The sequence below is a fragment of the Enhydra lutris genome, unplaced genomic scaffold (genome assembly GCF_002288905.1).
Source record: "Enhydra lutris kenyoni isolate GAN:26980312 unplaced genomic scaffold, ASM228890v2 scaffoldscaffold46, whole genome shotgun sequence".
NCBI lineage: Eukaryota > Metazoa > Chordata > Mammalia > Carnivora > Mustelidae > Enhydra > Enhydra lutris.
The window spans coordinates 9,687,401-9,709,475 of NW_019154130.1; the positions used below are offsets into that span (position 1 = coordinate 9,687,401).

Below are 22,075 nucleotides of genomic sequence, written 5' to 3' on the forward strand. Positions count from 1 at the left end.
CAGAAGGTCTTCCGCCCCCTAGGGGACATCTGGGAAACACCGAGGGGGCAAGGGCAGTGAGCTTCGGGGGGTCAGGAGCACTGAGCACTCCCGACTATGCAGTGGGCAGAGGCTGGGCGTGTGAAAACCCTTGCTATTTGCACAGCCATCCTATCAGGAGGGGCTGGTGCTGCCTCGGTGCCAATGGCGTCCCCTCCGCCCCCAAGTGTGAAGCATCAGCTGGGAGGTGGGCCACCCCCGTCCTTGCCTCAGCGTCTCTTCCCTGCCCTCCTCTTACGGTCATGGGTGGCTAAGGGACCCTGTGCCACTCCAAGGACCCGGGGAAAAGTCTCTCCTCCGCCAGCCGCCCTCACTGGCCAGGCATTGGGGCGGGTGCATTAAATAAGAAGGTGCCCACAGGCTCTGCTCTAAATCCCTACGGGTAGATTCTAGAGGTCTTTTTCAACCTTTAACTGGCAAATTATAAAGCTGGGTACTTTATGCCGCGCCTGTAATTTCTACGCTCTGATCTTAAGAACATCTTACATGCCTATAAAACCCGAGAGTCTGAAATATGCTGGTCTCTGGAACAAATAAAGAACTTTAAACCCAGTATCTGACAGACCACCACATGGCGCCCAGCCCTGCCACCCTCCTTTCTCCACTTGCCCACTTCCACGGGACACCCTGATCGCAGCTCTTACGGGTTTCTGGCTCTGCCCTGTCCTCTTCTGCAGGTCCTGCTGGTGGATCTTGGGGTTCCTTCGTCTGCGGGGCTGAGCCGGAGAAGACACCCACTGGAGCCCACTCCAGGTACAAGGGGGCGTGATGAAACTGCAGAGATGGGGTGGGGGAGGGGCTCAGTTCCTCCTGCAGATGGAGAGCCTGAGGCTCACAGAGTATGGGCAACTCACCCCCGGGAACGGAGCCAAGACGAATGGCACAGTCTAGAACCTTCTGTGCTGCCTGACCCATGAGAACACACACTCCCCCCACCCTTGCTGCAGCTTGGGGCTCAGGGGACAGGCCCAAGCATCTGTTGTCATTGGACACGCTGGGGTCTCTGTGGGTCTTCTGTGATCAGGAGTGAAGAAGGCGAGTGGGATGGGGAAGCAGGATCACTTATGAACTGCGGCTCCCCAGGAGGAAGCGTGGAAGGGCTGTCAGGAACACACCTTCTCTCCCTCCCCTGCCCATAGACCACAGGCAGTGCATGTGCGCACGTGTGCAGGCACATTCTTTCCTTTTACAAAAGGGACAAACCAGACACTGATAAGCAGTCTGTGGATGGCTAAAGTGCCTGATAAGGAGAAGCTACTCACCACGGATGAATGGTGCCCCCCCATAAAGTTATGTCCATATCCTCAAATCCTAAAACCTGTGGATTTGGGATTTTATTTGGAAAAAAAAGATCTTTGCAAATATCATTAAGTGAAGGATCTTGAGATGAGAGTGTCTGAGTTATCTGGGTGAGCCGTAAATCCGAGGACAAGGGTCCACACAAGACAAAGGCAGAGTTAGACCTGGGACTGGGGAAGAAGACCACGTGAAGACAGAGGCAGAGACCAGACAGACACAGCCACAAGTCAAGGGACACGTGGGGCCACCAGAAGCTGGTAGAGGCAGGGAAGGGTCTCACAGAGTCTTCCAAGCGGGCAGGGCCTTGGGACAGCTGGATTTCTGACTTTGGGTCTCCAGAGCTGGGAGACAGTACTCCAGCTCTGCTGTCTCAAGCCCCTGCTTTGTGGTCATTTGTAAAAGAAACCACGAGAAGGTAACATACTACTATAAATGTGCACATACACAGGACTTCTTTCTCTTTTTACAGAGAAACAGGAGACTGCCCTCTTACAGAAGTGACTTTCAACTTATTGGAAATGCAACACACCAGAGGCTCCAGGAAGAACGGCTCTAATTCGCACAGGAGTGGAGAGCCAAGGAGAGCCAGAGTGAAGCAAGGAGCCACGGGGTGCTCTCTGGGGGATGTCTAGAGGGGCCTTCTCGCATGCTCCTGGCACGAGAAGGCAGGGTCATAGACCACGTCGGAGAAGGCTGGTTTGCGACCAGCACCGCACCCGCCAGGTCTGCAGTGAGGCTACTGGCTGGTTCAGCCCCCCAGCGCTCTCCCCAGCAGGCCCCGGAAGCCCTACCTTGGAGTAGGCCAGATGTCTGAAGGCCTTGCGGGCCTCCAGGGGCTCCACAAACTCCACAATGGCGGTGACGCCGCCCTCGGGCAGCAGCACGCGGCCCAGGCTGCCGAAGCGGCCGAAGGTCTCCTGCAGCTCGGCCGCCAGGGTGCCCGCCGGGAGGTTCTTGACCAGGATCACGGTTTTGCTTCGCTCGGCCGCCGCCTGCAGGCAGGGGATCAAGACACGTGGGGACAACAGAAGGGAGGATCCCCGAGGTGACCCCAGCACCTATCTGTGGCTCTCTGCACCAGGCACCCCTTTGGGACCTCAAGTGCCAGGTGCTTGGGGAGCGGGCCCCCGAGAGCCCACTCCCTCAGGCACGGTGCTCCAGGGAGAGAGGTGGCTCCTCGGGGTGAGGAGGGGCGAGGGCTCCAGGTCTACAGCCCAGGTCACACGTCAGCCCCTCCACTTCTGAGCCACGGCAGATTCTGCCAGTGCCCGCCCAGAGCCCTCGTTGGATCTTGTAGAGCGTCCCCGCCTAGACTGCCAATGGCCAGGATGTGCACCTCGGTGCCAGAGGCCTTGTCCCAGACCCACAGGGCACCTGCTGCCACACATGGGGCAGGTAGGAAGGGCTGGCAAGTTACCACTGTGGGAGCAGCCTGTGACACTCAGAGCTTCGTGCATCCCGTCCTCGTGGTAGGGTGGGGACACAAGTGTGCAGTGTGAGTTCTGCAGTGATCCCCCAGGCAAACATTAGCCCCCTGCTATAGCAGCTCTTACTGTGATAAGCACAGTTGGTCTCCTTCCCCTTGATCCTTCTCACCCATTCTCACTGGCCAGTGAGAACCAACCTTGAATCTCTTCAATCTGCCTTTGGGAGAAGCCCAACGAGACACTAGATACGTGGCCCTGGGAGATGTATTAAGTTGGCCTCAGCCCCTCCCCTAAAGCCAGGACATGGCGCCCACTTCACAGGAGCCTCGCAGGGAGGGATTTAATTACGTGCACTAACATGAGCCAAGCACACATCGTATGTGCCACTCTGTAAATGTCAGCGGTCAGTTTACTGAAAAACCATGTAGCAGGGGCACCAAAAAAGCAAGATATCATGGCGAAACTCCTGGCATATGGGGTATCTTAGCACGAGTCTCAGCTTAGCTATGAATCTAACCCGAAACCGTGGGTCAGTTGCTTTCCCTCTGGCCTCAGTTTTCTCATCTGCAAAATGGGCAGGAACACCCATCCTGTAGGCCTCACTGTTGCTGTGAGGACTGAGTCAGGTGGAAGCCATCTGCAGGTGGGAAGGTCTGGGCCGCAGTGGGCTTCAGGTACAACTCAGGCCACAGAGGACAATGGTTAGGGGCGCAAGCTCTGGGGCTGCATTCTGATCAACACCTAGCTGTGGGACCCGGAGCACGTGACTCAGCCTCTATAGACCATGATGGGAACACGGCAGGGCTCCTTTCCTGGGTTGTCACGTGAGGGAAAGGAATAATAAAACACAGATTTGGGGGAACTGTGGGGAGTCCCAGTAAGTGTTAGCCTTCAGCATCTGTACTTCACACATGGAGGTTGGCCTGGACAGCTGAAAGGGCTACTTGGGGGCCAGAAGTCGAGATTTAGTCTGGGCTCCTGCCACAGGCTCAGTATTTGACCTCTAAGCCACCACCCCCACCACCTCTCTGGGCCTCAGTTTCCTAGCCTGTGAGAGGGAGGGGAGGATGTGAGCGGGTCTCAGCAGGCTCGTTGGACTTGGTTAACCATCTGTCATCTAAACTCCTACCTGGTGGAGAAGGAGCATGTAGGGGTCCAGACTGCTCTCCTACCTGGTCCAAGGAAGGTCTTAACTTGCAGACTATAGGGGCTCCTAGTAAGCTACTGGGTGGGGACCCTGCACACAGCCCCCAAGAGACACCATGTGAGTCAGACGGGTTCCTTGTCTGAGCCCATGGGATATTTTCTTCTTTAGAGACAATTTAGGGATTAATAATCATCATCATCCTTGAAAGACCTGATCTTGAGGTGCCTGGATGGCTCAATGGTTTAAGCCTCTGCCTTTGGCTCAGGTCATAATCTCAGGATCCTGGGATTAAGCCCTGCATCAGGCTCTCTGCTCAGCAGGGAGCCTGTTACCCCCCACCCACCTACCTGCTTTTCTGCCTACTTGAGATCTCTCTGTCAAATAAATAAATAAATAAAATCTTAAAAAAAGAAAGAAAAAAAGAAAGCTCTGGTCTTCAAACCCACCCGAATCTGAAACCCCATCCCTGGGCCTCTAGCCACCGGTGGCTTGCTGACCTGGCACCCACCTGGCTGAAGGAGTCCAGGCTGACCCCGTTGTCCAGAAGGAAGCGTCGTACTTCTTGGACGAGCTGGGTCTCCCCCAGGGCCACACGCACGGCCACGCTGCCCTTGGTCTCCTATGGGAGGGGAGGGGGAAGAGGCCCTGTTAGCTGGCGGGCTAGTGACAGGTCAGCTGTTCCATCTCCCAACAGCCTGAGGAGATGGCTGGATGGGGCTGGGCCCTGCCATCGCCCCTCATGGACCCACAGTGATCTCGTGGCTCAGGCTGCTGGGTCTCTCACAGTAAATCAAGAGCCCCGTGCCTCCCACTCCAGCTTTACTCCCCACCCTCCATTTCAGCCAAGCAGGCCAACCTCAGCACCACCTTGGGTCTCTATACTCGCTGACCTCCGCCTACATGGTGCTTACCCACAGTCCCTCCCTCCACCCAGTTTTTGCCTAGATGTCACTTTGCTGACTAGTGACCCTCACTCTCACACCCTCTCTCCTACTCTGCTTAACCTTCCCAGCCATCACGGGTGTGCTGCACCTGTTTACATGTCTTCCTTCTCTGGAAGGTTCTAGAAGAGCCAGCCTTCCTGTGTGGGGTGCCTGTGGGATCTGAACTGGCTGCATGCCTCCTAAGTGGCTAAGGCCTGGAGCTGACCGGCCCAACGTGGGGGCCACGCGCCACATCTGGCCACTGAACACTACAAACGTGGCGCGTGAGCATCCAGAAGTGCTCGGAGTATAGAACATGTGCTGGATCTTCAATACTTAGTGAGAAAGCAAAAGGCAAAGGGATCTTGTCATCTTTCACGCTGTGTATTACGTTGACATGGTGTCCTGGCTATGCTTGGGCTATACCGAATTACACAAAACAGATTATGAAAACAAACCTTGCATGCTTCTTTTTGCTTTTTAAAAAACGTGGCCACACGATGTCTGCCACTACACACGGGGCACACACTCTAGTTCGAATGGGCAGTGCTGACTTGGGAGTGCTGGGCGGGAGGAAATGACAATGGGTCTGTGGTTTATGGGGCAAAACCACGGATCTCCTTTGCGGATTGGCTGGAAACATACTCCAAGGTTTTGCCGAAGATGGACTTAGCCACAGTGTAAATAAAGGCATGCGCATTTTAAGGAAATTGTGTGATGTAACGGGGCTGGAGGGATGAATGGGAGAAGTCAGCAAGAATCCGGTTTGACTTCGATGGGAAGAGGGACAGAGACCGATGACTCCCCTTTCCTCGTCTCAAGGACTGCCCCCCCACCCCCAGCTGAGGGACTGTGCGCAACAACACTTGGAGAGGTACGTGATGGGGTTCAGAGCATGGGCCCCAGAGTCAGACAGACCTGTCATCCCATCTGCCTTTTTCCAGGTGCATCACCCTGGGCAAGGTGCTTTGTATCCCTAGGCCTCAGTTTCTTCTCCTGGAAAGTGGGACAGCAGGAGCACCGAGCTCATCGGGCTGTGGTGAGGAGCACCGCACAGCTGGGTCTCTCTGGCTTGGCTCCACACAAGCCCAGGAGAGGCAGGCCTGGAGCACGGAGAGGATACTTCCAGAGAAGGCTCCTAGGATGCTCACAACTTCGGCCTGAGGCCTGGGGCCTGTAGAGGACCCCAAAACCACGGCCCCTCCCCTGCTCTTTCTCCCCTTCCGATCAACCTAGAGCCAGGTGCGTCAGACGGGACGTCCACTCACGTGGTCAAACACTTGACTCTTGGTGGCACTGTACTTCTGTGCGATGGCGTCGGCCACAGCATTTGGGCCCATGAACAGCGTGTTCCAATTGTGAGAGCTGAGAGGCAGAGGCAGAATGCGGATGTCAGACTAAGGCTGAACGAGCAGAGTATTTTCTCCGAGACAAAAGCTCTAAGAAACAAGTTCATCACCTGCCCTTCTAAGCCCCCAAAGCCTCCTCCTCCTCCTGCCAACTTACCTGGTGTGGATGGGCCAAGGACCGAGGGCCTGGACACATGAGCAAGGACGATACAATCCCTGACACTGGACAAGCACTTACTTTGTGCCAGGGACCCAGCACTTTGCTTGTATCAGTTCATTCAATTCTTCCAACCCCAAGAAAGTAAGGCACCACTGTGATTCTCCCCATTAAGCCGATGAGGCAAGTGGGGCTCAGCAAGGTCATGGAGGAGAGGCTAAACCCATCCCAAGGGGCCAGAGCACGCAGGCGGCTGGAGGAGCAGGGCCCAGAGGGTGGCAGTGGGTAAGGACCTGGAGCTGTTGGCTTTGTCTTTAGATTCTTTCTTCTTCTTATAAGACGATGACCCTGGGGTGTCCACGTCCTCGCTGGCTTCCTTCTTGATGGTGGATGGTAACACGTGGAGCATCCTTCCCTGGTTGGGGATGATGAGAAGAGGATGGGGGTGGGGGTGGGTCCACATCCTGCCCCAAGACATTAGTGCTAAGACCCTAGTCAGGAGATGCTGCCTCTGGGAAAACCCCCACATGGCCACCCTCACACCAGAATGGGGGCCTGGCCACATGATTCAGGGAGATATCTGACGCAGCCTCACGACAGAAATTGAGCATCTTATGAAAACCCCACAGCAGCCCTCACCCCCTCAAACCCGGGCTCCCTCCTGGCCCCGCACTCCGAAGCGAGGACTCCACGTGGGTGGGAGCCAGGTCCAGCTGGGCAGCCCCAGGAGACCAATAAATCACGAATGAATGAATGAGTAGGGAGAAAAAGGAGAAAGGGAGCACAAGTTGGCCTGGGCTTGAGCAGGTGGGCAAAGAAAACTACGCAGTAACACTGGAAAAGAAGAAGAGTTTCTTACGTTCTATTGTGCCTGTTTAACATGACCGGCTCCAAACTCTCCTTCCCACTTCTCTCCCAAGCGATATTTCTGGGCATGGAGAGCATATGTATTCATTTAACAAAGAGTTTTCAAGCCTCCACAGTGCACCAGGCGCTGTCCTAGGTGCTGAAGGGCCCTGCCCTCGGGGAGCTCCCCTCCACCGGCTCCTGTGAGGCAGCGGCTTTGCACACCGTCTGCGTTTTCTTAGAAATGTGGGCGCTCGTGCGTGTGGACCCACACATCCTTTCTCCATCACCTGAGCCCAGCCACCCTCCGCCAGCCCAGAGCAGTTACCTGGAACACCTGCCCATCCACTTCCGCGTAGGCCCTCACGGCGTGCTCAGGGAACATGAAGGTAACGAAGGCGAAGCCCTTGGGTTTCTTGGTCAGGCTGTCGATGGGGTAATGAAGCTCAGACAGAGGACCTGGGGACAGGACAGGTGTCAGCATCCTGGGGGCTGCGGCTGGGCCTGAGTGCTGGGCACCCAGCTCTTCTGGGTGGGTCCCAGCCGCGGTCACCGTGAGACCACCTTAGTGGTCGAAAGTGGCCTTTCTCAGTCCTTTACGAGTCTACCCTCCATCTCAAATGCTAACTCCGTTCCCTTCAACAGCCACGACCTTACAAACATGCAGCCCTGCATGCTGAGTTGAGCCTCAGGCCTTCCCGTTCTTGCCTGCGAAATAGCAGCGACCATGACAAAACAAGACCCTATCATATCCCCTTGGGACGCTTGGCGTGGGGAGCAAGGTCTCAGACAGTGGAGCTCAGGCCGAGGAGCCCTGTTGCATCTGCACCCCCGCACCCCCTCCCGTGCTGGGACTTCACACTCCGAGCAGCGAGAGTTCGGCCAGCAAGGGCTAACTCAGGAGATCGTCTCCAAATCTGGTCTGTTCTGTGTTTAGACAGCGAGAGCAAGGAGACACAGGGTTTAGACAGCTCTCGACGCCCGTGACACGACCTTCTCTCAGGAGCCCTGCTAACCCCCGCATCCAGGACGTGGGAGCGCTCCCAGCCGCTCAGGGATCATGGGCCCCATCTATGGAGGATGGAACGGAGTGAGAGGGGGAAGCCGTCTGCCTGCGGTCAGGAGCTGATGGGAGGTGGGCCCTCCTGGAGCCCAGGCTGACGGCTCGCACACTACGTGCTAGGAGAGCCGGAGGTGGAGGCCCTACCGAATTTGGAGAAGAGCTGCTCCAGGTCCTCCTCGGTGCTGGTGTAGGGCAGGTTTCGGATGAAGAGCCTCCCGGAGTCGGCCAGGTCCTCCTCCTCTTCATTCTCCCCGAGGGTCCGGCCTTGCCAGGGTCTGGCGCTACTCTTCAGGGGCGCCTGGGCCGTAGGGACGTTCTTTTCCCTGAATACCTCAATGTAGCGCCCGCCTGCAGGAGGACAGGAGTCAGGGCTCTGGGGCAGGCCCAGAACTTGCCTGCGACTCCTGGGTGGTGATCCAAACTCTCCTTTGCAGCCTTCCAGAGGCCACGGCCAAGGCAAGAGTGCTGGCACCCAGCTCTGTTACCGGGGTGGAGGTTCTGGGCCAGGACTAGGCATGAACTGGAAGGACTGTCTCCCCGAATCTCACTCATCCTGCATATCTGGCTTTAACCGTGGTGGGGGGAGGGGGCGGCTGCCTGGTCACCCCAGGCCACCGTGCTGTATCCTCTACCCCTCAGGGCACACTCCCTGGCTCTGCCTGAGCCAAGGTGTCCCCAGGACAGCCCATCCTGGAGGACTGCCTCGCACTGCTGATGAACGGCCTCTGTGCACCGTCCCACAAAGCCAGAGCTTGCCCCCGCTGCTCCTCTGGGTTTTGCTCCAATGTCACCTTCTCACCGAGGCCCAAGCAGATGCAATCCTATTCGAAAACGCACCTGCTCCAATCCCAGCCCATCTGCTGGCTGCTTGTCTCTCCCCGCTCTACAGCAGCGAACTCCTACCTCCTAACTCCTACCTCCAGCTACCTCCTACCTCCAGATGTTTTGGTCTATTCTGCTCACTGCTGTATCCCCGGTGTCTAGACCAGTGTCGGGCACACAGCAGACCCTCCCCCAAAACATACGGAGTGACCGAATGAGCGAGCGAAGCCCTGCCACCAGGCCGAGGCTGGCCCCTTACCCATGTACTCCCTGTGGCATCTCAGAGCTTGCTTGACTTCCTCTTCGCTGCTAAAGTCCACAAAGATGTACCCTGGGAGGGGACAGTGACAAAAGGGAGGCTGCAGACACTGGCGGGAGTTTCACAGGAACACCCACACTGTGCTGGCTGGCTGGGGAATCTGAGCAGAAAGTGGGGGAAAACCCCTATGCTTGCCAAGCCTCCAAACACAAGCGGACTCTCCCCACCGCACCCCTAGCCACACCTCTCCTTGCAGGCAGTGCTGAGACCCCACGGGCTAGTCTCACAGACGAAGGTGCCAACCACCGGGGCCTGCAGCTCCCTTCTTGCCTCACCCCACCTGCACCAGGGCTCGCTCCACGGTCTCCCCTGGAGGAGACGAGCCGAGGTGGAAGCGTGTGACCTCCCATCCGCCACCTCACAGGGCCTCAACCCCATGAGCGGCAGAGCGGCAGGGCTAAGAGATAGCGGTGTCGTAATGTGGTCCTAAGCCCAGGGGATTAGGGCTCCATCACAAGGCTCTTTATTGCCTCTTAGGATTCCTCCTTCCTCTCTGTTCCCAAAGGCAGGCACCTCATCTATCCCCATAAATGTCCCCCATCCTCTCCCTTCCCTCTCCGCCACACCCCAGCCTGCCCTCCCCAGTTCCTGCCCCTCGTGGGCCCGGCCCCAGGACCCTTCTGTCACCAGCCAGGGACTGTCCCGTATCCAACTGCGGCCTCCCCATGCTTTAAGCCTCCGCTGCGCTCCTGTACCCCGGCTGGAGTCCATGGTCATTAGTAAGCCCCCGGCCTTGGGCTCTTCTGAGGTGTCATTAGTAACCCCCCCGGCCTCACCAGCTCTTCTGAGGGGACATTCTGTCACTCCTCAAAAGCGTTATGCTCCCATGCCAGCTCCCTCCAGCTCCCAGGCCTCCAATACAGTTTTCTCTCAGCCCTGACAGCTCTGATATGCTCCTTCCTGCTCCCCCTTGCCAGCCCCTGCTCACCCTGTGGTCTTCAAAGTACCATGAAAACAGGGGCACCCCCTCCTCCACCACCACCACCACCACCACTATTAACAGCAGCTCTCAGGGAGTATGTGGGAGGCGTTCAGCAGAGTTTAAATGCTGTGTGTGTGCTAACCCACTGAGTCTCCACAGTGGAACGGACTAGGTAGGACTGCCCCATTGCACAGATGAGGGGAGAGAGGCCAAGCCCCTCATTCAGGGTCATGGGGCCCATCAGTGGCTGAGCTGGGATCTGAGCCCGGGCAGGCGCTTGTCACCTGCTCCTTTACTGCACTCGGGTAAGTGTGCAAGGAGACGGAGCTGGCCGGCTGAACGGCGCTGCCTAGGAAGCAGGGCTTCATGCTCAGAGAGCGAGGGAGGATACGCAGATACTCAAAGGTGACTAAGACCATCCCTAAAGCAGGGGCCCTTTCTTCCCCGAACACCAGCCCCCACAGTTCCCACCCCCTCTGCCCAGGCGGGAGTCTTCTTGCCAAGGACACCCTGCCTTCCGGTTGCTGCCTGGCCTTCCCCAGCCAGAGGCCCCCAGGGTGGCTCTCAGGAGGGCACCAAGTAAGCACAGGCAGGCCTCCAGCTCTCCAAGCTCAGACCCTTCCTGCCAGCGTGCTCCCTACGCCTCTGAAGCCTAGGGAGGGGGCTGGCCACCCAGAGCGGGGAAGGCAGTGGGGAGGGCGGCCTGGGGCAACACCACACTCCTCGGCAACCCACAGCACTGCCCATGGACTTGGCCGAGTAAAGCCCTGGGACAGGGGCATGTGTTTAAATGGAACAGGTGAGCCCATGAGCACAAGCATAGGCTGAGAGCAAGGACGGGAATGGGGGTTCAAAGAGGGTAGAGCAGGGGCAGCTACATACAAGACCATCAGAGGCAGACCCTTGTCCCCAGTGCTTGAACACGTCCACTGAACTGGGGACACAAAGAACAAACACAGCAGCTACCCTAAAAACATCCCCCCGGGGCGGCTGCCCCAGCCTCCCATCTATGCCCTCTGTCTCCCCAAACCCACCCCACAGAGGGCCCAGGCCTTACCTGTTTTGTTCCCATGAGCATTCCTCACTATCCGAATGGCCACTGGTCTCAGGGGTGCCAGGAATTCCGTAACGTTCTTCTGCAAGCAGAAAGGATTTCCCTCCTTTATCAAGCCTGGTAACAGGTGCACCCCAATGAAGAAACGTGGGCCAAATTTCCAAATTCAGAAAGGTCCCCATGGTGTTTCACTGCTAAACACAGAGCTTTTCTCCATCATGCAATAAAACTACCTTAGATAAGCTTAGAACAAAAAATCAGAAGAGTGAAAAATACAGATCTATATATAAAATAGTATCATCCCGGGGCACCTGGGCGGCTCAGTGGGTTAAAGCCTCTGCCTTCAGCTCAGGTCATGATCTCAGGGTCCTGGGATCGAGCCCCACATTGGGCTCTCTGCTCAGCAGGGAGCCTGCTTCCCTTCTCTCTCTCTCTGCCTGCCTCTCTGCCTACTTGTGATCTGTGTCTGTCAAATAAATAAATAAAATCTTAAAAAAGAAAACCTTTTATTAGAGTATCTATAAAGCCTCCCTACACACACACACACACACACACACAAACACACAAATATTCCTCAGACTATCTAAAGGTAGGTTTTCTTTCTGTTTTATATACAAACCATTTCTTCTATTACATTTTGTTTTTATTCACGGAGAAGAAAAAAGTGACTATTTTTTTATTAATTAGTTTTGGAAAAAGCCATCTAGTGTTTCCTTTTTTTTTTTTTTTTTTTAATTAAAGCATGATTTTCTGTGTGTTTGGTATTAAAACTAAAGTGTGGCACATTGAAACAGTAGAACATAGTGCATCATGAAAAAGAATGTCCTGATCTGGAAGATTCCCCATGCTGTACCATCAAGTAAAAAATGCAATGTACAGAAGAGTGTGGATAGATGGAATTCTTTTTTCCAGAAGGACTCTACCAGCTAACTCAGAGACTCCAGAGTGTGACCCAAATGCTGATGGCATAGAGGAACTTTGCTAAGCTTCATTTTTAAAAATTAGTAAATATACAGACTATCAAAAGAGATGAACACTTCAAGAGGAAAAAAAGGGCAAAGATACGGCCAGGCACCGTGTAAAGGAAATGTATGATGATTTACCAACGTGAGTAATCGACCCCACCAATAATTTAAAACATAAATTAAAATGAGACACCATTTTTGTCTGTCACCTTGATAAAGATGAACACCCAGCGTCCCCAGAAGTGGGCATTTTCATACTCCGCTGAAGGGAGTATAAATTAGCAATGCTTCCAGAGGACAACTGACATTTTCCATCAAAGCCTTGAATATGTCCATGCATGGGCTTACATAAAATACCGCACGCAAGGGCTGGCGAACTATGGCCCACAGGCCAAATATTGCCCATGGCCTGCTTTGGTATGACCTGCAAGCTAAGAATGGTTTCTGTATTTTTGAAGGGTTATTTTAAAAGAGAGAAGAAATGTGATCCAAGCACCATATGACCCCCAAAGCCTAAAATCTATGCTATCTGATCTTTACTCCCACAAAAAAAAAAAAAAAAAAAAAAAAATCCGCTCATGTCCAGTCTCAAGGAATGATGACTGCATTTTTATTAATAGCAGAAGCCTGGAAACAACCCCCATGCTCCACCTCGGGGGATGGGTGAGAATATTGTAATGTGTCCAGAGTAAGAAAAAACATATAATGTGAACAATGATATCGTAGCAGAAAATTCAATATGCAAAAATATTTTTAACATATTGTGGTAACGGAGGAAAAAAGTTTCAAAATAGTTCTTACTGTAGAAATGCTTTATAAAACTAAACAACAGAGGTCAGCGTTTATATACAAAGAAAAAGCGTCTAACAAGATATGATTAGTGGTTGTCACTGAGTGGGATATAAAGTGTCTGTGAGTGTGTGTGTGTGTGTGTGTGTGTGTGTGTGTGTGTGTAATGTTGCCCCACCTTGCTTGGGACCATCAGTAACTACACCTGCACAAAGTAGATGTACGTCCTGGCACCCTAACCCTATCTGGTTAGCACTGCTCTCACTCTCAACTCAGCTAGAGGATATTTAATATGGTCATCTTAGTTAAAGATCACTTCACTTCTCTTCACTTAGCTACTTTTAAAAATTTTCCTACACTGAACTTCTATCACCTACACGAGGAAGTAAATTAAAAAACTATGCTATGTAAACCCAGAGTCAGCCGACTACAGTATGTGGGCCAAATGTGGCCCGCAGCTCATTTTTGTCAATAAAGTTTTATTGGCACACAACCATGACTGTTTGTGTACCTACTGTCTAGGGCTGCCTCAGTGCTACAACAGTGGGGTTAAGTAGTCACCACACTGATCACAAATCATCTGGCTCATCCTTTAAAAACAATTTTTTTAAGACTTATTTTTGAAAGAGTGCAGGGGGTCGGGGGCTAGGAAGGGCAGAGAGGGGGAGGGAGAATCCCAAGTAGACTCCACACTGAGCGCTGAGCCCAACACAGGCTTCATCTCATGACTCTGAGATCACGACCTGAGTTAATATCAAGAGTTGGGATGCTTAGCCAACTGAGCCACCCAGACACCCTTAAAATTTTTTCAGAGTGCTTGCCACTTCTAACGTACAGGACCAGAGAGTGAAACCAGTATTTCTTGGTCTCTGTAGAGCCGTCTCTGTTTCCTGATTCTGAGATCGTACTTTGCCTTTCTGACCCCAGTTCCTCCCAGATCAAGTCTTCAATGATTCTAAAGCCCCCACGTACCAGAGCCTCCTGGCATCCTCCTCCCCGCCTCCCATGTCCCGGGGTCTCCTTGCCATTGTTGCATTGTTGGTCGTACCTCTGTGACATTGAATGGGGCTCCCCGCAGCTTCACAGTGTAGGGGGTGGTGGGTTCCTTCTGGTTTGCTGGTTTGTCTGCCTGAGTGATGGCAAGAACAGAAATGGTCCCAGTGAGTTCCTGGGGACAGCTGCAGGAGGAGGCAGGGCCAGACGTCTCAGTGAGACACCTGCTTCCAGGGCGAGCCAGGGAACGCAAACAAGCATTGTGCCTGCTATGCTGGGCAGTCTGCCTGGAGGGGGAGGTAAGGGTGCACCAGCAGGGCCTTCAGGCTACGAGGAGGGGCAGAGAGCCTCGGGTGGAGCCTTGAGATACTCAGCTATTCGCTGCCATGGATTTAGGGCTTAACTCTGGGCCAGACACTGGCCCAAAGCACTTTGTAAATACTGCTGTTCTACTGAACCCTCAAAGCAACTTCAAAGGGTATGGGTTCAGGATCCTCTTTGTAATTCTGTATCCAGATAGTCCTAAAGAAATCTAAATTTTCCAGAATTCCTTTGGCAACAAAACTTGCCGTGACTTAAAGTCACTGGCCAGTAAAATCTGCTCTGAGGGGACGTGAGGCAATATGACATCTGCCTTTACCCCGGTAGCAGGAGTGGTCATTCCTGGTTTCATTGCAGAAACAGACGTGAACAGATACGTGCCTGATTAGGGGGTGCTGTCCCAGACCCCCCTGGGAGTGTGACACCGCATGAGGCACTGAGGTGTCTTCTTGAACTCAGAAACTGCGAGCGCCAGCATGCGCTTAGGCACGGGGGTTTGGGAAACCAGACATGGGGCCTGCTGCTAGGCTGAGCGTCCTCTTAGGTGAGGACCAGTGGCCCGAGGAGCAGCACCTCTCCCCAGGTCCCACGGCCACTCTGGGTCAGAACTGGGGTTTGAACCCATAGTTCTCTGACTTCGCCAGACTCGCCTACCTCTCCGGAATATCCATTTTTAGGACAAAAGGAGGGTGTGGTCATGAGAAGGGGCCGTAAATCAAGGAGTGAGGGGGACAAGGAAAAGAGAAGAGATGATGTCTGTAGCCTTGAAGAGGGCCGGGTGGGAAAGAAAGAGGGAGGTGAGGGGACGGGGGCCCCAATGTGACCTGCCCTGTCTCTGAGCAGAGGAAGCCCAGGTGGGAGACAAGGTGGCTGCCCCTGAAGGTAGCACCCACATCTATAACATAGACTTCGGAGCCCAGAGGGCCTGGGTTCAAGCCTGACCCCAGCACTTCCTAGCCGTGACCTTGGACAAGTCTTTTTCCTTCGCTGGGCCTCAGGTTCCTCCCCTGTAAAACGGGACAAGAATCCCTGCACACCCCCACTCCCTGGAAGGCTGTCGTAAGACTTAATGACAAATGACCAAGCCGGCATCATACCCAGCACGTGGCAAGCAGTCCACTAACTCCATCTCTTATGGCCATCGTGGTTCCCATCTGCCTTCCCTGCCATGGAGCGCCGAGCATCACACGCCCCTGCCCCGCCCGCAGCTCGCGAACGCCCCGCGGCCGCAGAAGGCAGACAGCCGCTCCACGTTGCCACAGAAAACAGACTCAGAGGGGAGAAGTGCTTGTCCAAGGTCACACGGCAGGCACGCGGCAGAGCTGAGGGTTGAAGGCGGGCCCCGCAGGGAACGTGGGAGAGGACCAGGGCAGCTGTCTCCCCTCCTCCCTCTGCCTCCCAAGCACCAGTGCACACCCCCATGCACACACCTCCGCTCTGGCTGCCCCCGCTGTCTCGTTCCTGGACGGGCTGCCCCGCACTGGACCGGCCCCTGGCCTCCCTCTGTCCTGCTGGGTGGGCACGGGGCCGGGAGCCTCCTCCTTCTCCTCCTCGGCCCCGCTCCCGGCCCCACAGCTCACGGCCTCATCTTCACTCTCCTCCTCTTCCGAGGACGACGGTGACTGGGACTTCACCACCTTGGATTTCAGGTAATCCATGTCCGATAGCTCCATCTGCATGGCTGCCCTGGGTTCGCGGTCCCCCTCCTCTGCAAAAATGGGGGGCTTGGAGTTAGCGACGGGCGCTGGCCAAGCAGAGGCGTGGAAGGACAAGACGGCCTGGCATGGCGGCCCGGGGCGCTGAGCAGCCCTGATGGGGCCTCTGATACACAACGTTAAACGGGGTCTAACCGCTGGGGGTTCTGACAAGTCACATGCCACAAGTGGAGAGAGTTCCGTGGCTCCCTGCACGGCTCCCTGCACTGGCCCCGCCCTCGCCAGCCTGCTCTTTCAGCGGTGGCCGGCGCGATCATCTAGAGAGACAGGACTGTTCACTTCTCACCTACTAGCTTCCAGTGGCTTCCAGATGCTCACAGGACACTCACGCTTATCAGGCTGGTGTGAACTGACTGGCTTCCTCCCAGCTCCACCTCGTCCTCTCCAGCCGCCCCGAACCATGTAGGCCCCCCTCAAACGCCTGTGCTGCCCCGTCCCCCGTGCCCGGCCATGCTCTTCCCTCTGCCGGCCACCCCCCTTCTGCCCCTTCCCTACCATATCCCACCCACTCCCAGCGAGTCCTCCAGACTCGTTTTGCCCAGAAACTTCACCAGGCATAAAATTCACCTTCAATCCATTGTCTTGCCTTCGGGCAAAATCGATGCCCGACCCACAACCAGAGCAGTGACCACTGCAAACGCTCCCGTTCCCATCTGCCCCCACGCTACGCCGTGAGCCTCTTCTGAGGACAGAAGCCCCCTCCCTCCTCACAATACGGAATTAAGTCCAGTATAAAGGATGATATCTGAAGATAAGCGCCGCAGCGAGAAAGCAGTAAAGGGGGGTAGGAGAGCTCCCGGGGAAGGCCTCCGAGGAGGGGGCCCTCGAGCACAAGCTTAATTCTGTATTGTTTCTTTCCCCTGACCTTCCAGCTCCAGGAGAGGACTCTTCTTTGCTCACTGCTATATCCTCGAGGCCCAAACCAGCGCCTGGCATTCAGCAGGTGCTCAATAAATACTTGACCGACTGTGACCAGCATGGGTCGGGGCAGACCCTGGGTGGGATAATCACCCCAGAGAGGACAGTGTCTCTCACGTCATCTCCCATGTCTGGCACCCAGGTCACAGCCACCCGGGCTGGGACACACACACAGGCGCACACTCTGCGTGGATGGGTGCACGTGGATGCCCTCACCTTCCGGGTCCTCGCCAGCACCCTCCTCGTCACTCTCCTGCCCCGAGTCGGAGTCGAAGTTCAGGTAGTCACTGACAGCCTTGCTCTTCCCTTTCGAGGCCTCCGTGTCCAGGGCGTCATTGGCCCAAGTGGCTGTCTGCGTCCGCTTCTGGTGCACGGACAGGAACTCCTGGAACTCGGTGTCTTCCTTCAGCTGGCAGCCGCGAAGAGGCGGGGAGAGAAGGGTCAGCTGGGGCACACCCTCCTGACCCCCCGAGAGCAGATGGGAGCATCCCCTGAGCTCATTTCTCCCGGTCTCTAGAGGACCCCTGGGATCAGCTGGTCACACTCATCATCAGACAAGGAGACCAAGAAGCCACAGAGACACAAAGAGGGAGGACAAGAGGCATGCCTCTGCCTGCCAGGCACCACACACTGTCTAAGCCTGCTGCAGCCCTCCTGGTGCCATCCCGGGTACCCCTCCTCTTGGTCCATAGGACACACTCACCTTCTCCAATTCGCTGGCTACCCTTTTTGTCTTGTCATCCTGTAGACAGAAGGCACAGATGGTAAGGGTCCCAGATGAAGGGGGAGACGGGACAGACAGGTTGCCTGGGGAGGGTCCACCTTCGGGAACCATCTGACAGGGAGTCTCTGGTGGTTCCTGCTCCGGCTGCTCTGTCCCCACCCCCCACCCCAGGTGACCATCTTGCTGACACGAGGGATGTGGGTGGGAGTGACCTACGCACTTTCTTGGGTTCTGTAGGGACAGCATCTTTGTCTTTTGAAGGATTCTTGGACTGGCTTGTTTTCTGAGCATGTCTGCTCCAGGCCCGGGGCTTTGTCGGGTCCCCAAACGCCTTGCAGAACTCCACCTGCGTGGGAGAGAGAGGGTGATGGGGACACCTGCCCCCAGCCCAGCACAGGTGCTACCCTCAGCACCTGGAAGCCGGGCTTTTGAAAACAGCAGTTGTCACCTACGAGTGGAGTCGGCTGAAGCAAATTACAATGGACCCTTGAAGGACACGGGGTTAGGGGCACTGACCCTGTGTAAATAGAAGTCTGTGTGTAACTGTCCACTTCCCCCCAACACCAACTACTAATAGCTTCCTGCTGGCTAGAAGCCCTACGGAGAGGAGTTGATTGACACGTAATTTGTACGTCATATGTATAATGCACTGCATTCTTATAGAAAAATGAGCTAAAAGAAAAAGAACACATTAAGAAAACCATAACAGAAAATACATTTATGATACTCTACTGTATCAATGAGAAAAATCCATGTGTAGGGGGGCCAGCACCATTCTGTCCAAGGGTCAGCTGTGGTCACCCTCTGCTGGCCTTTGCTTTCTCCTCCCTGAAGTCATTCCAGTCGCTACACTTAGCAACCAACCGCCCACACTAGGCAGTCCGAGTGCTCTATGAGCGGGAGGACACCGAGCCTCCAGAACAGCGGGAGGGAGGGACCAACACCCTTCCACTTCCCAGATCAGCAAAGTGAGGTCATTTGTCCCAGTCACCCAGGGAGAAGGTAACAGAGTGGGGAGGGGAACTCGGGGGGCCTGGCTCTAGAGCCCGAGTTCTTAGCCACTCAGCCCCCCAGGCTGGCTGACACGGGGTCTGGCACAAGGCAAGGCTAAGCTAACGGCTTCCAGATTCACTATAATTATTGCGCATTGAGCTCGTTGGCCGCAGAGAATGGCTCCGGGGTGATGAGAGAGGTGGGCGGCCACTGAGAAGCCTGCTCAGCGTCAGGCCTGAGCTGACACGACTCCCACGACACAATCCTGAGACGGGCTGCACTTTCTGCCACATTTGGGGGCACCAGCGGCCACCTCTATCCTGGGTTGGTGGGGGGGGCTATCCTCCTGCCACACCCCTTTCTACGGACTTTCAAAATATTTCTGCTGTTTCTGTAGCAATGATATGTGTTCAGTGAAAAAAACTCAAATCAACAGAGAAAAGAACAAGGAAAATGAACAAAAAAAAAAGTTTTTAATCCCAATTCTTATCATCCAGCGAAAGAAACAAATGTTTTGGTAAAAATCCTTCCGCATAGCTCTTTCTATGTTTCACACACGGAGACTAAGAAATATGGTTCTATGTGAATGGAGTCACGTGATACATACTTGTCTAACATCTGGTTTTCTCTTCTCAACCAAGTGTTAAGAATGTTTGACCAAGTCATTAAATGTACATGAGTGACAGGGACAGGACCTCCTCCTTCAGGACAACCCCTGGGCCAGGACGTGGGCCTCCTCTATTTTCCAGAGGTCTCTGGAGCTTCCCCCTCGCAGCCCTGACAACACCGAGTGAAAGCAGCCTATCCACGGGCCAGCCCCACAAGGACGGGGACCAAGGGCACCACGCTTCTCGAAATCCCCAGCATGGTGTGGGTGCTCCCTGTGTATCCGCTGAACGAGTGAGCGACTGACACAGAACAGTGGTTGTCTGAGCATGCTGGGGACAGCAGCACTGGCTTCACCCGTGAGCTTCCTGACCTGCCTATTCTTGGGTCCCAGCCCACCCCCACGCCGACTCCGAAAGTGTTTTAACAAGCTCTCCAAGGGATTCGTATGCGTGACAGGTAGAGAACCAGGGAGACGGACCAAAGACAGCACAGTCTGAAAACAGCTCGGCTGAGGACTAGAGCATGGAGGGAAAGATCAAGGGGTGTCCGTCTCGACAGGCAGGAGAAGCCGACTCACCGAGATCCGGGAGGTGTCGATGAAACTCTTGTTGAAATGGTTCAGTGCCGTCCGGGCCTCTTCCTCCGACTTGAAGCCGATGAAGCCAAACTTACGGAACTTGCCATCTTTGGTGAACTTCAGGCTGCAGTCCGTCAGGGCACCAAAGCAGGCAAACAGCTGCCTGAAACGCTCCTCCTTCATCTACGGCAGAAGGGCGCACTGAGGGAGGGGCAGGGGAGTCCTCTGAGCCAAGGGGACAAAAACGGGCTGGAAACCCTGGACCCTGGGATTCCCCAAGGGCCAACATCGAGGAGGCTGGGGCACAGCGTGCTCTGTAGTGGGACCTGGCTCCAGCTCTGGCCTGAACAGGGACTAGTAGATGAGGAAATCCAGACGCAGGAAGGCTGCAGTGAAATCATCCTACTCTATGGGCTGTTCAAAGGATAAAGAGACCTATTACGTACGGAGCCCAGCACCACAGCCGCTCCCGTCAATACCTGATAATGTTAGCGTAAACGCGTGAATGAATGAATGAATGAATGTGGTAAGTTACATGTGTTTGCTCATGGGGGTAGAGAGAATAATGAAGTACCCCAAAAGACGGCCACATCCAAATCCCTGGGACCTCTGGGACTGTGACTGCACGTGGCCAAAGGGATTTCACAGATGTGATGACATTGAGGATCTCGAGATGGGAGAAGTTATCCTGACTCATCTGGGCAGATCCAATACCGATGTCCCGTTACACAAGGGACACAGGAGGGTCAGGGCTGCAAAAGGCAGTGTGATGGTGGAGACAAAAAAGAGACTGCAAGATGACACACTGCCGGCTTTGACCCTGCAGGGTGTTGCCAAAAGCCACGGAGCACAGGCGGCCCCGAGAAGCTTACAAAAGACCAAGAAACAGATTCTCCCCTAGAGTCTCCAGAAGGAAGGCCAAGTTTGCTAGCACCTTGATTTTAGGATTTCTGCCCTCCAAGACTATAAGATAATAAATGTGTATTGTTTCAAGCCACTAAGTTTGAAATGATTTCTTAACAGTAGCAATAGAAAACTAATTCCTTAATATTATTATTATTTGGTTAAGGGACCCCACATAGAAACTGACTCCCAGTATCTCCCCATCCTCACTCCAGCCAGACCACCAACGCAATTCAGTTGAGTCTTCTTAGCAGTTACTGGGGGATCTGTGTGTGGGTAGTAGTGGGGACACCAAGAACCCCACAGGTAGCCAAAACAAGGTCTAAATTAAAGCAACTAGAGACGCTGGCAGCCCAGAAGGAAGGAAAAACACGTTTTCTATGGCAAGTTCTTAATAGCTCTGATCATTAAAATCTTGGATCACCCTATGAGTTAGGAATTATCCACATTTTAGAGAGAAGAAAATGAAGGTCATCCAGGATAAATGATCTACCCAAGTCTACAGAATCAAGAGCTGTGACTCAGTTAAGATACATAAAAGGCAGTGAATTCATCTTCCCCATTACATGGGAGCAACCACACCCAAGTCTGACCCCATCATTCCTCTGTTAAGAACCTCTTGGCGACTTTCTAACACCAGAGGCTCAAGAATAAGCAAGTACTGTAAAACGTGAGATTCTCCATGATCAACTTAACCCAGCCCTTGAGCACCACCTCTTGTCAAATGCCTTGCAGCCTTTCCTGCTTTTTACTTCTGAAGTTTTACTAATTGTCTCCTCTAGGTGAAATCTTCCCAGCAGGCCTGGGCTAACTCCTCTCATTCTCAGTTCAATCAGCTCCCCCAGGAAGCCTCTCCCGGACTCCCCAGGTAGGTCAGGTAACCCAGCCCTCTGTGCTCACACAGCACTGGGTCATGCTTCTGTCCCTGTCCCTTACACCACGGCGATCTGGTGTGCAAGTCCTCTGCTAGACCGTCAATGCCATAAAGGTATGGGGACTGAGTCTACAAGGTCAGCAACATAACAGGTACTCACTACTAAACACGTGTTGGGAAAGAGCTAAGAAAAGTGCATGCTATCATGTAAAGAGAGACAGTAGGGTGTAGGGGTCAGGAATGCAAATTCCAGAAGAGACTGTTCAATTCAATCCCTGCTCTATGAATTACCCGTTGTGTGTGACCTCAGGCAAGTCACTTCCCCTC

The 22,075-nt window shown here is 54.3% G+C and overlaps 1 protein-coding gene across 1 annotated transcript in view; it reads right to left on the reverse strand.

Moving 5' to 3' along the window:
- LOC111156417 (RNA binding motif protein 19) overlaps window positions 1-22,075 on the reverse strand; it is a 118,022-nt gene that overhangs the window by 93,997 nt on the left and 1,950 nt on the right. Inside the window, exons 2-16 of the mRNA XM_022517298.1 lie at window positions 19,972-20,154; window positions 18,013-18,138; window positions 17,772-17,810; window positions 17,285-17,477; window positions 15,866-16,143; window positions 14,170-14,250; window positions 11,371-11,449; window positions 9,332-9,403; window positions 8,395-8,598; window positions 7,516-7,646; window positions 6,635-6,756; window positions 6,104-6,200; window positions 4,421-4,531; window positions 2,130-2,330; window positions 684-813 (exon numbers count right to left, since the gene is read on the reverse strand). Coding sequence (XP_022373006.1) covers window positions 684-813; window positions 2,130-2,330; window positions 4,421-4,531; window positions 6,104-6,200; window positions 6,635-6,756; window positions 7,516-7,646; window positions 8,395-8,598; window positions 9,332-9,403; window positions 11,371-11,449; window positions 14,170-14,250; window positions 15,866-16,143; window positions 17,285-17,477; window positions 17,772-17,810; window positions 18,013-18,138; window positions 19,972-20,154 — 2,047 coding nt within the window. The remainder of the gene's footprint in view (window positions 1-683; window positions 814-2,129; window positions 2,331-4,420; window positions 4,532-6,103; window positions 6,201-6,634; window positions 6,757-7,515; window positions 7,647-8,394; window positions 8,599-9,331; window positions 9,404-11,370; window positions 11,450-14,169; window positions 14,251-15,865; window positions 16,144-17,284; window positions 17,478-17,771; window positions 17,811-18,012; window positions 18,139-19,971; window positions 20,155-22,075) is intronic.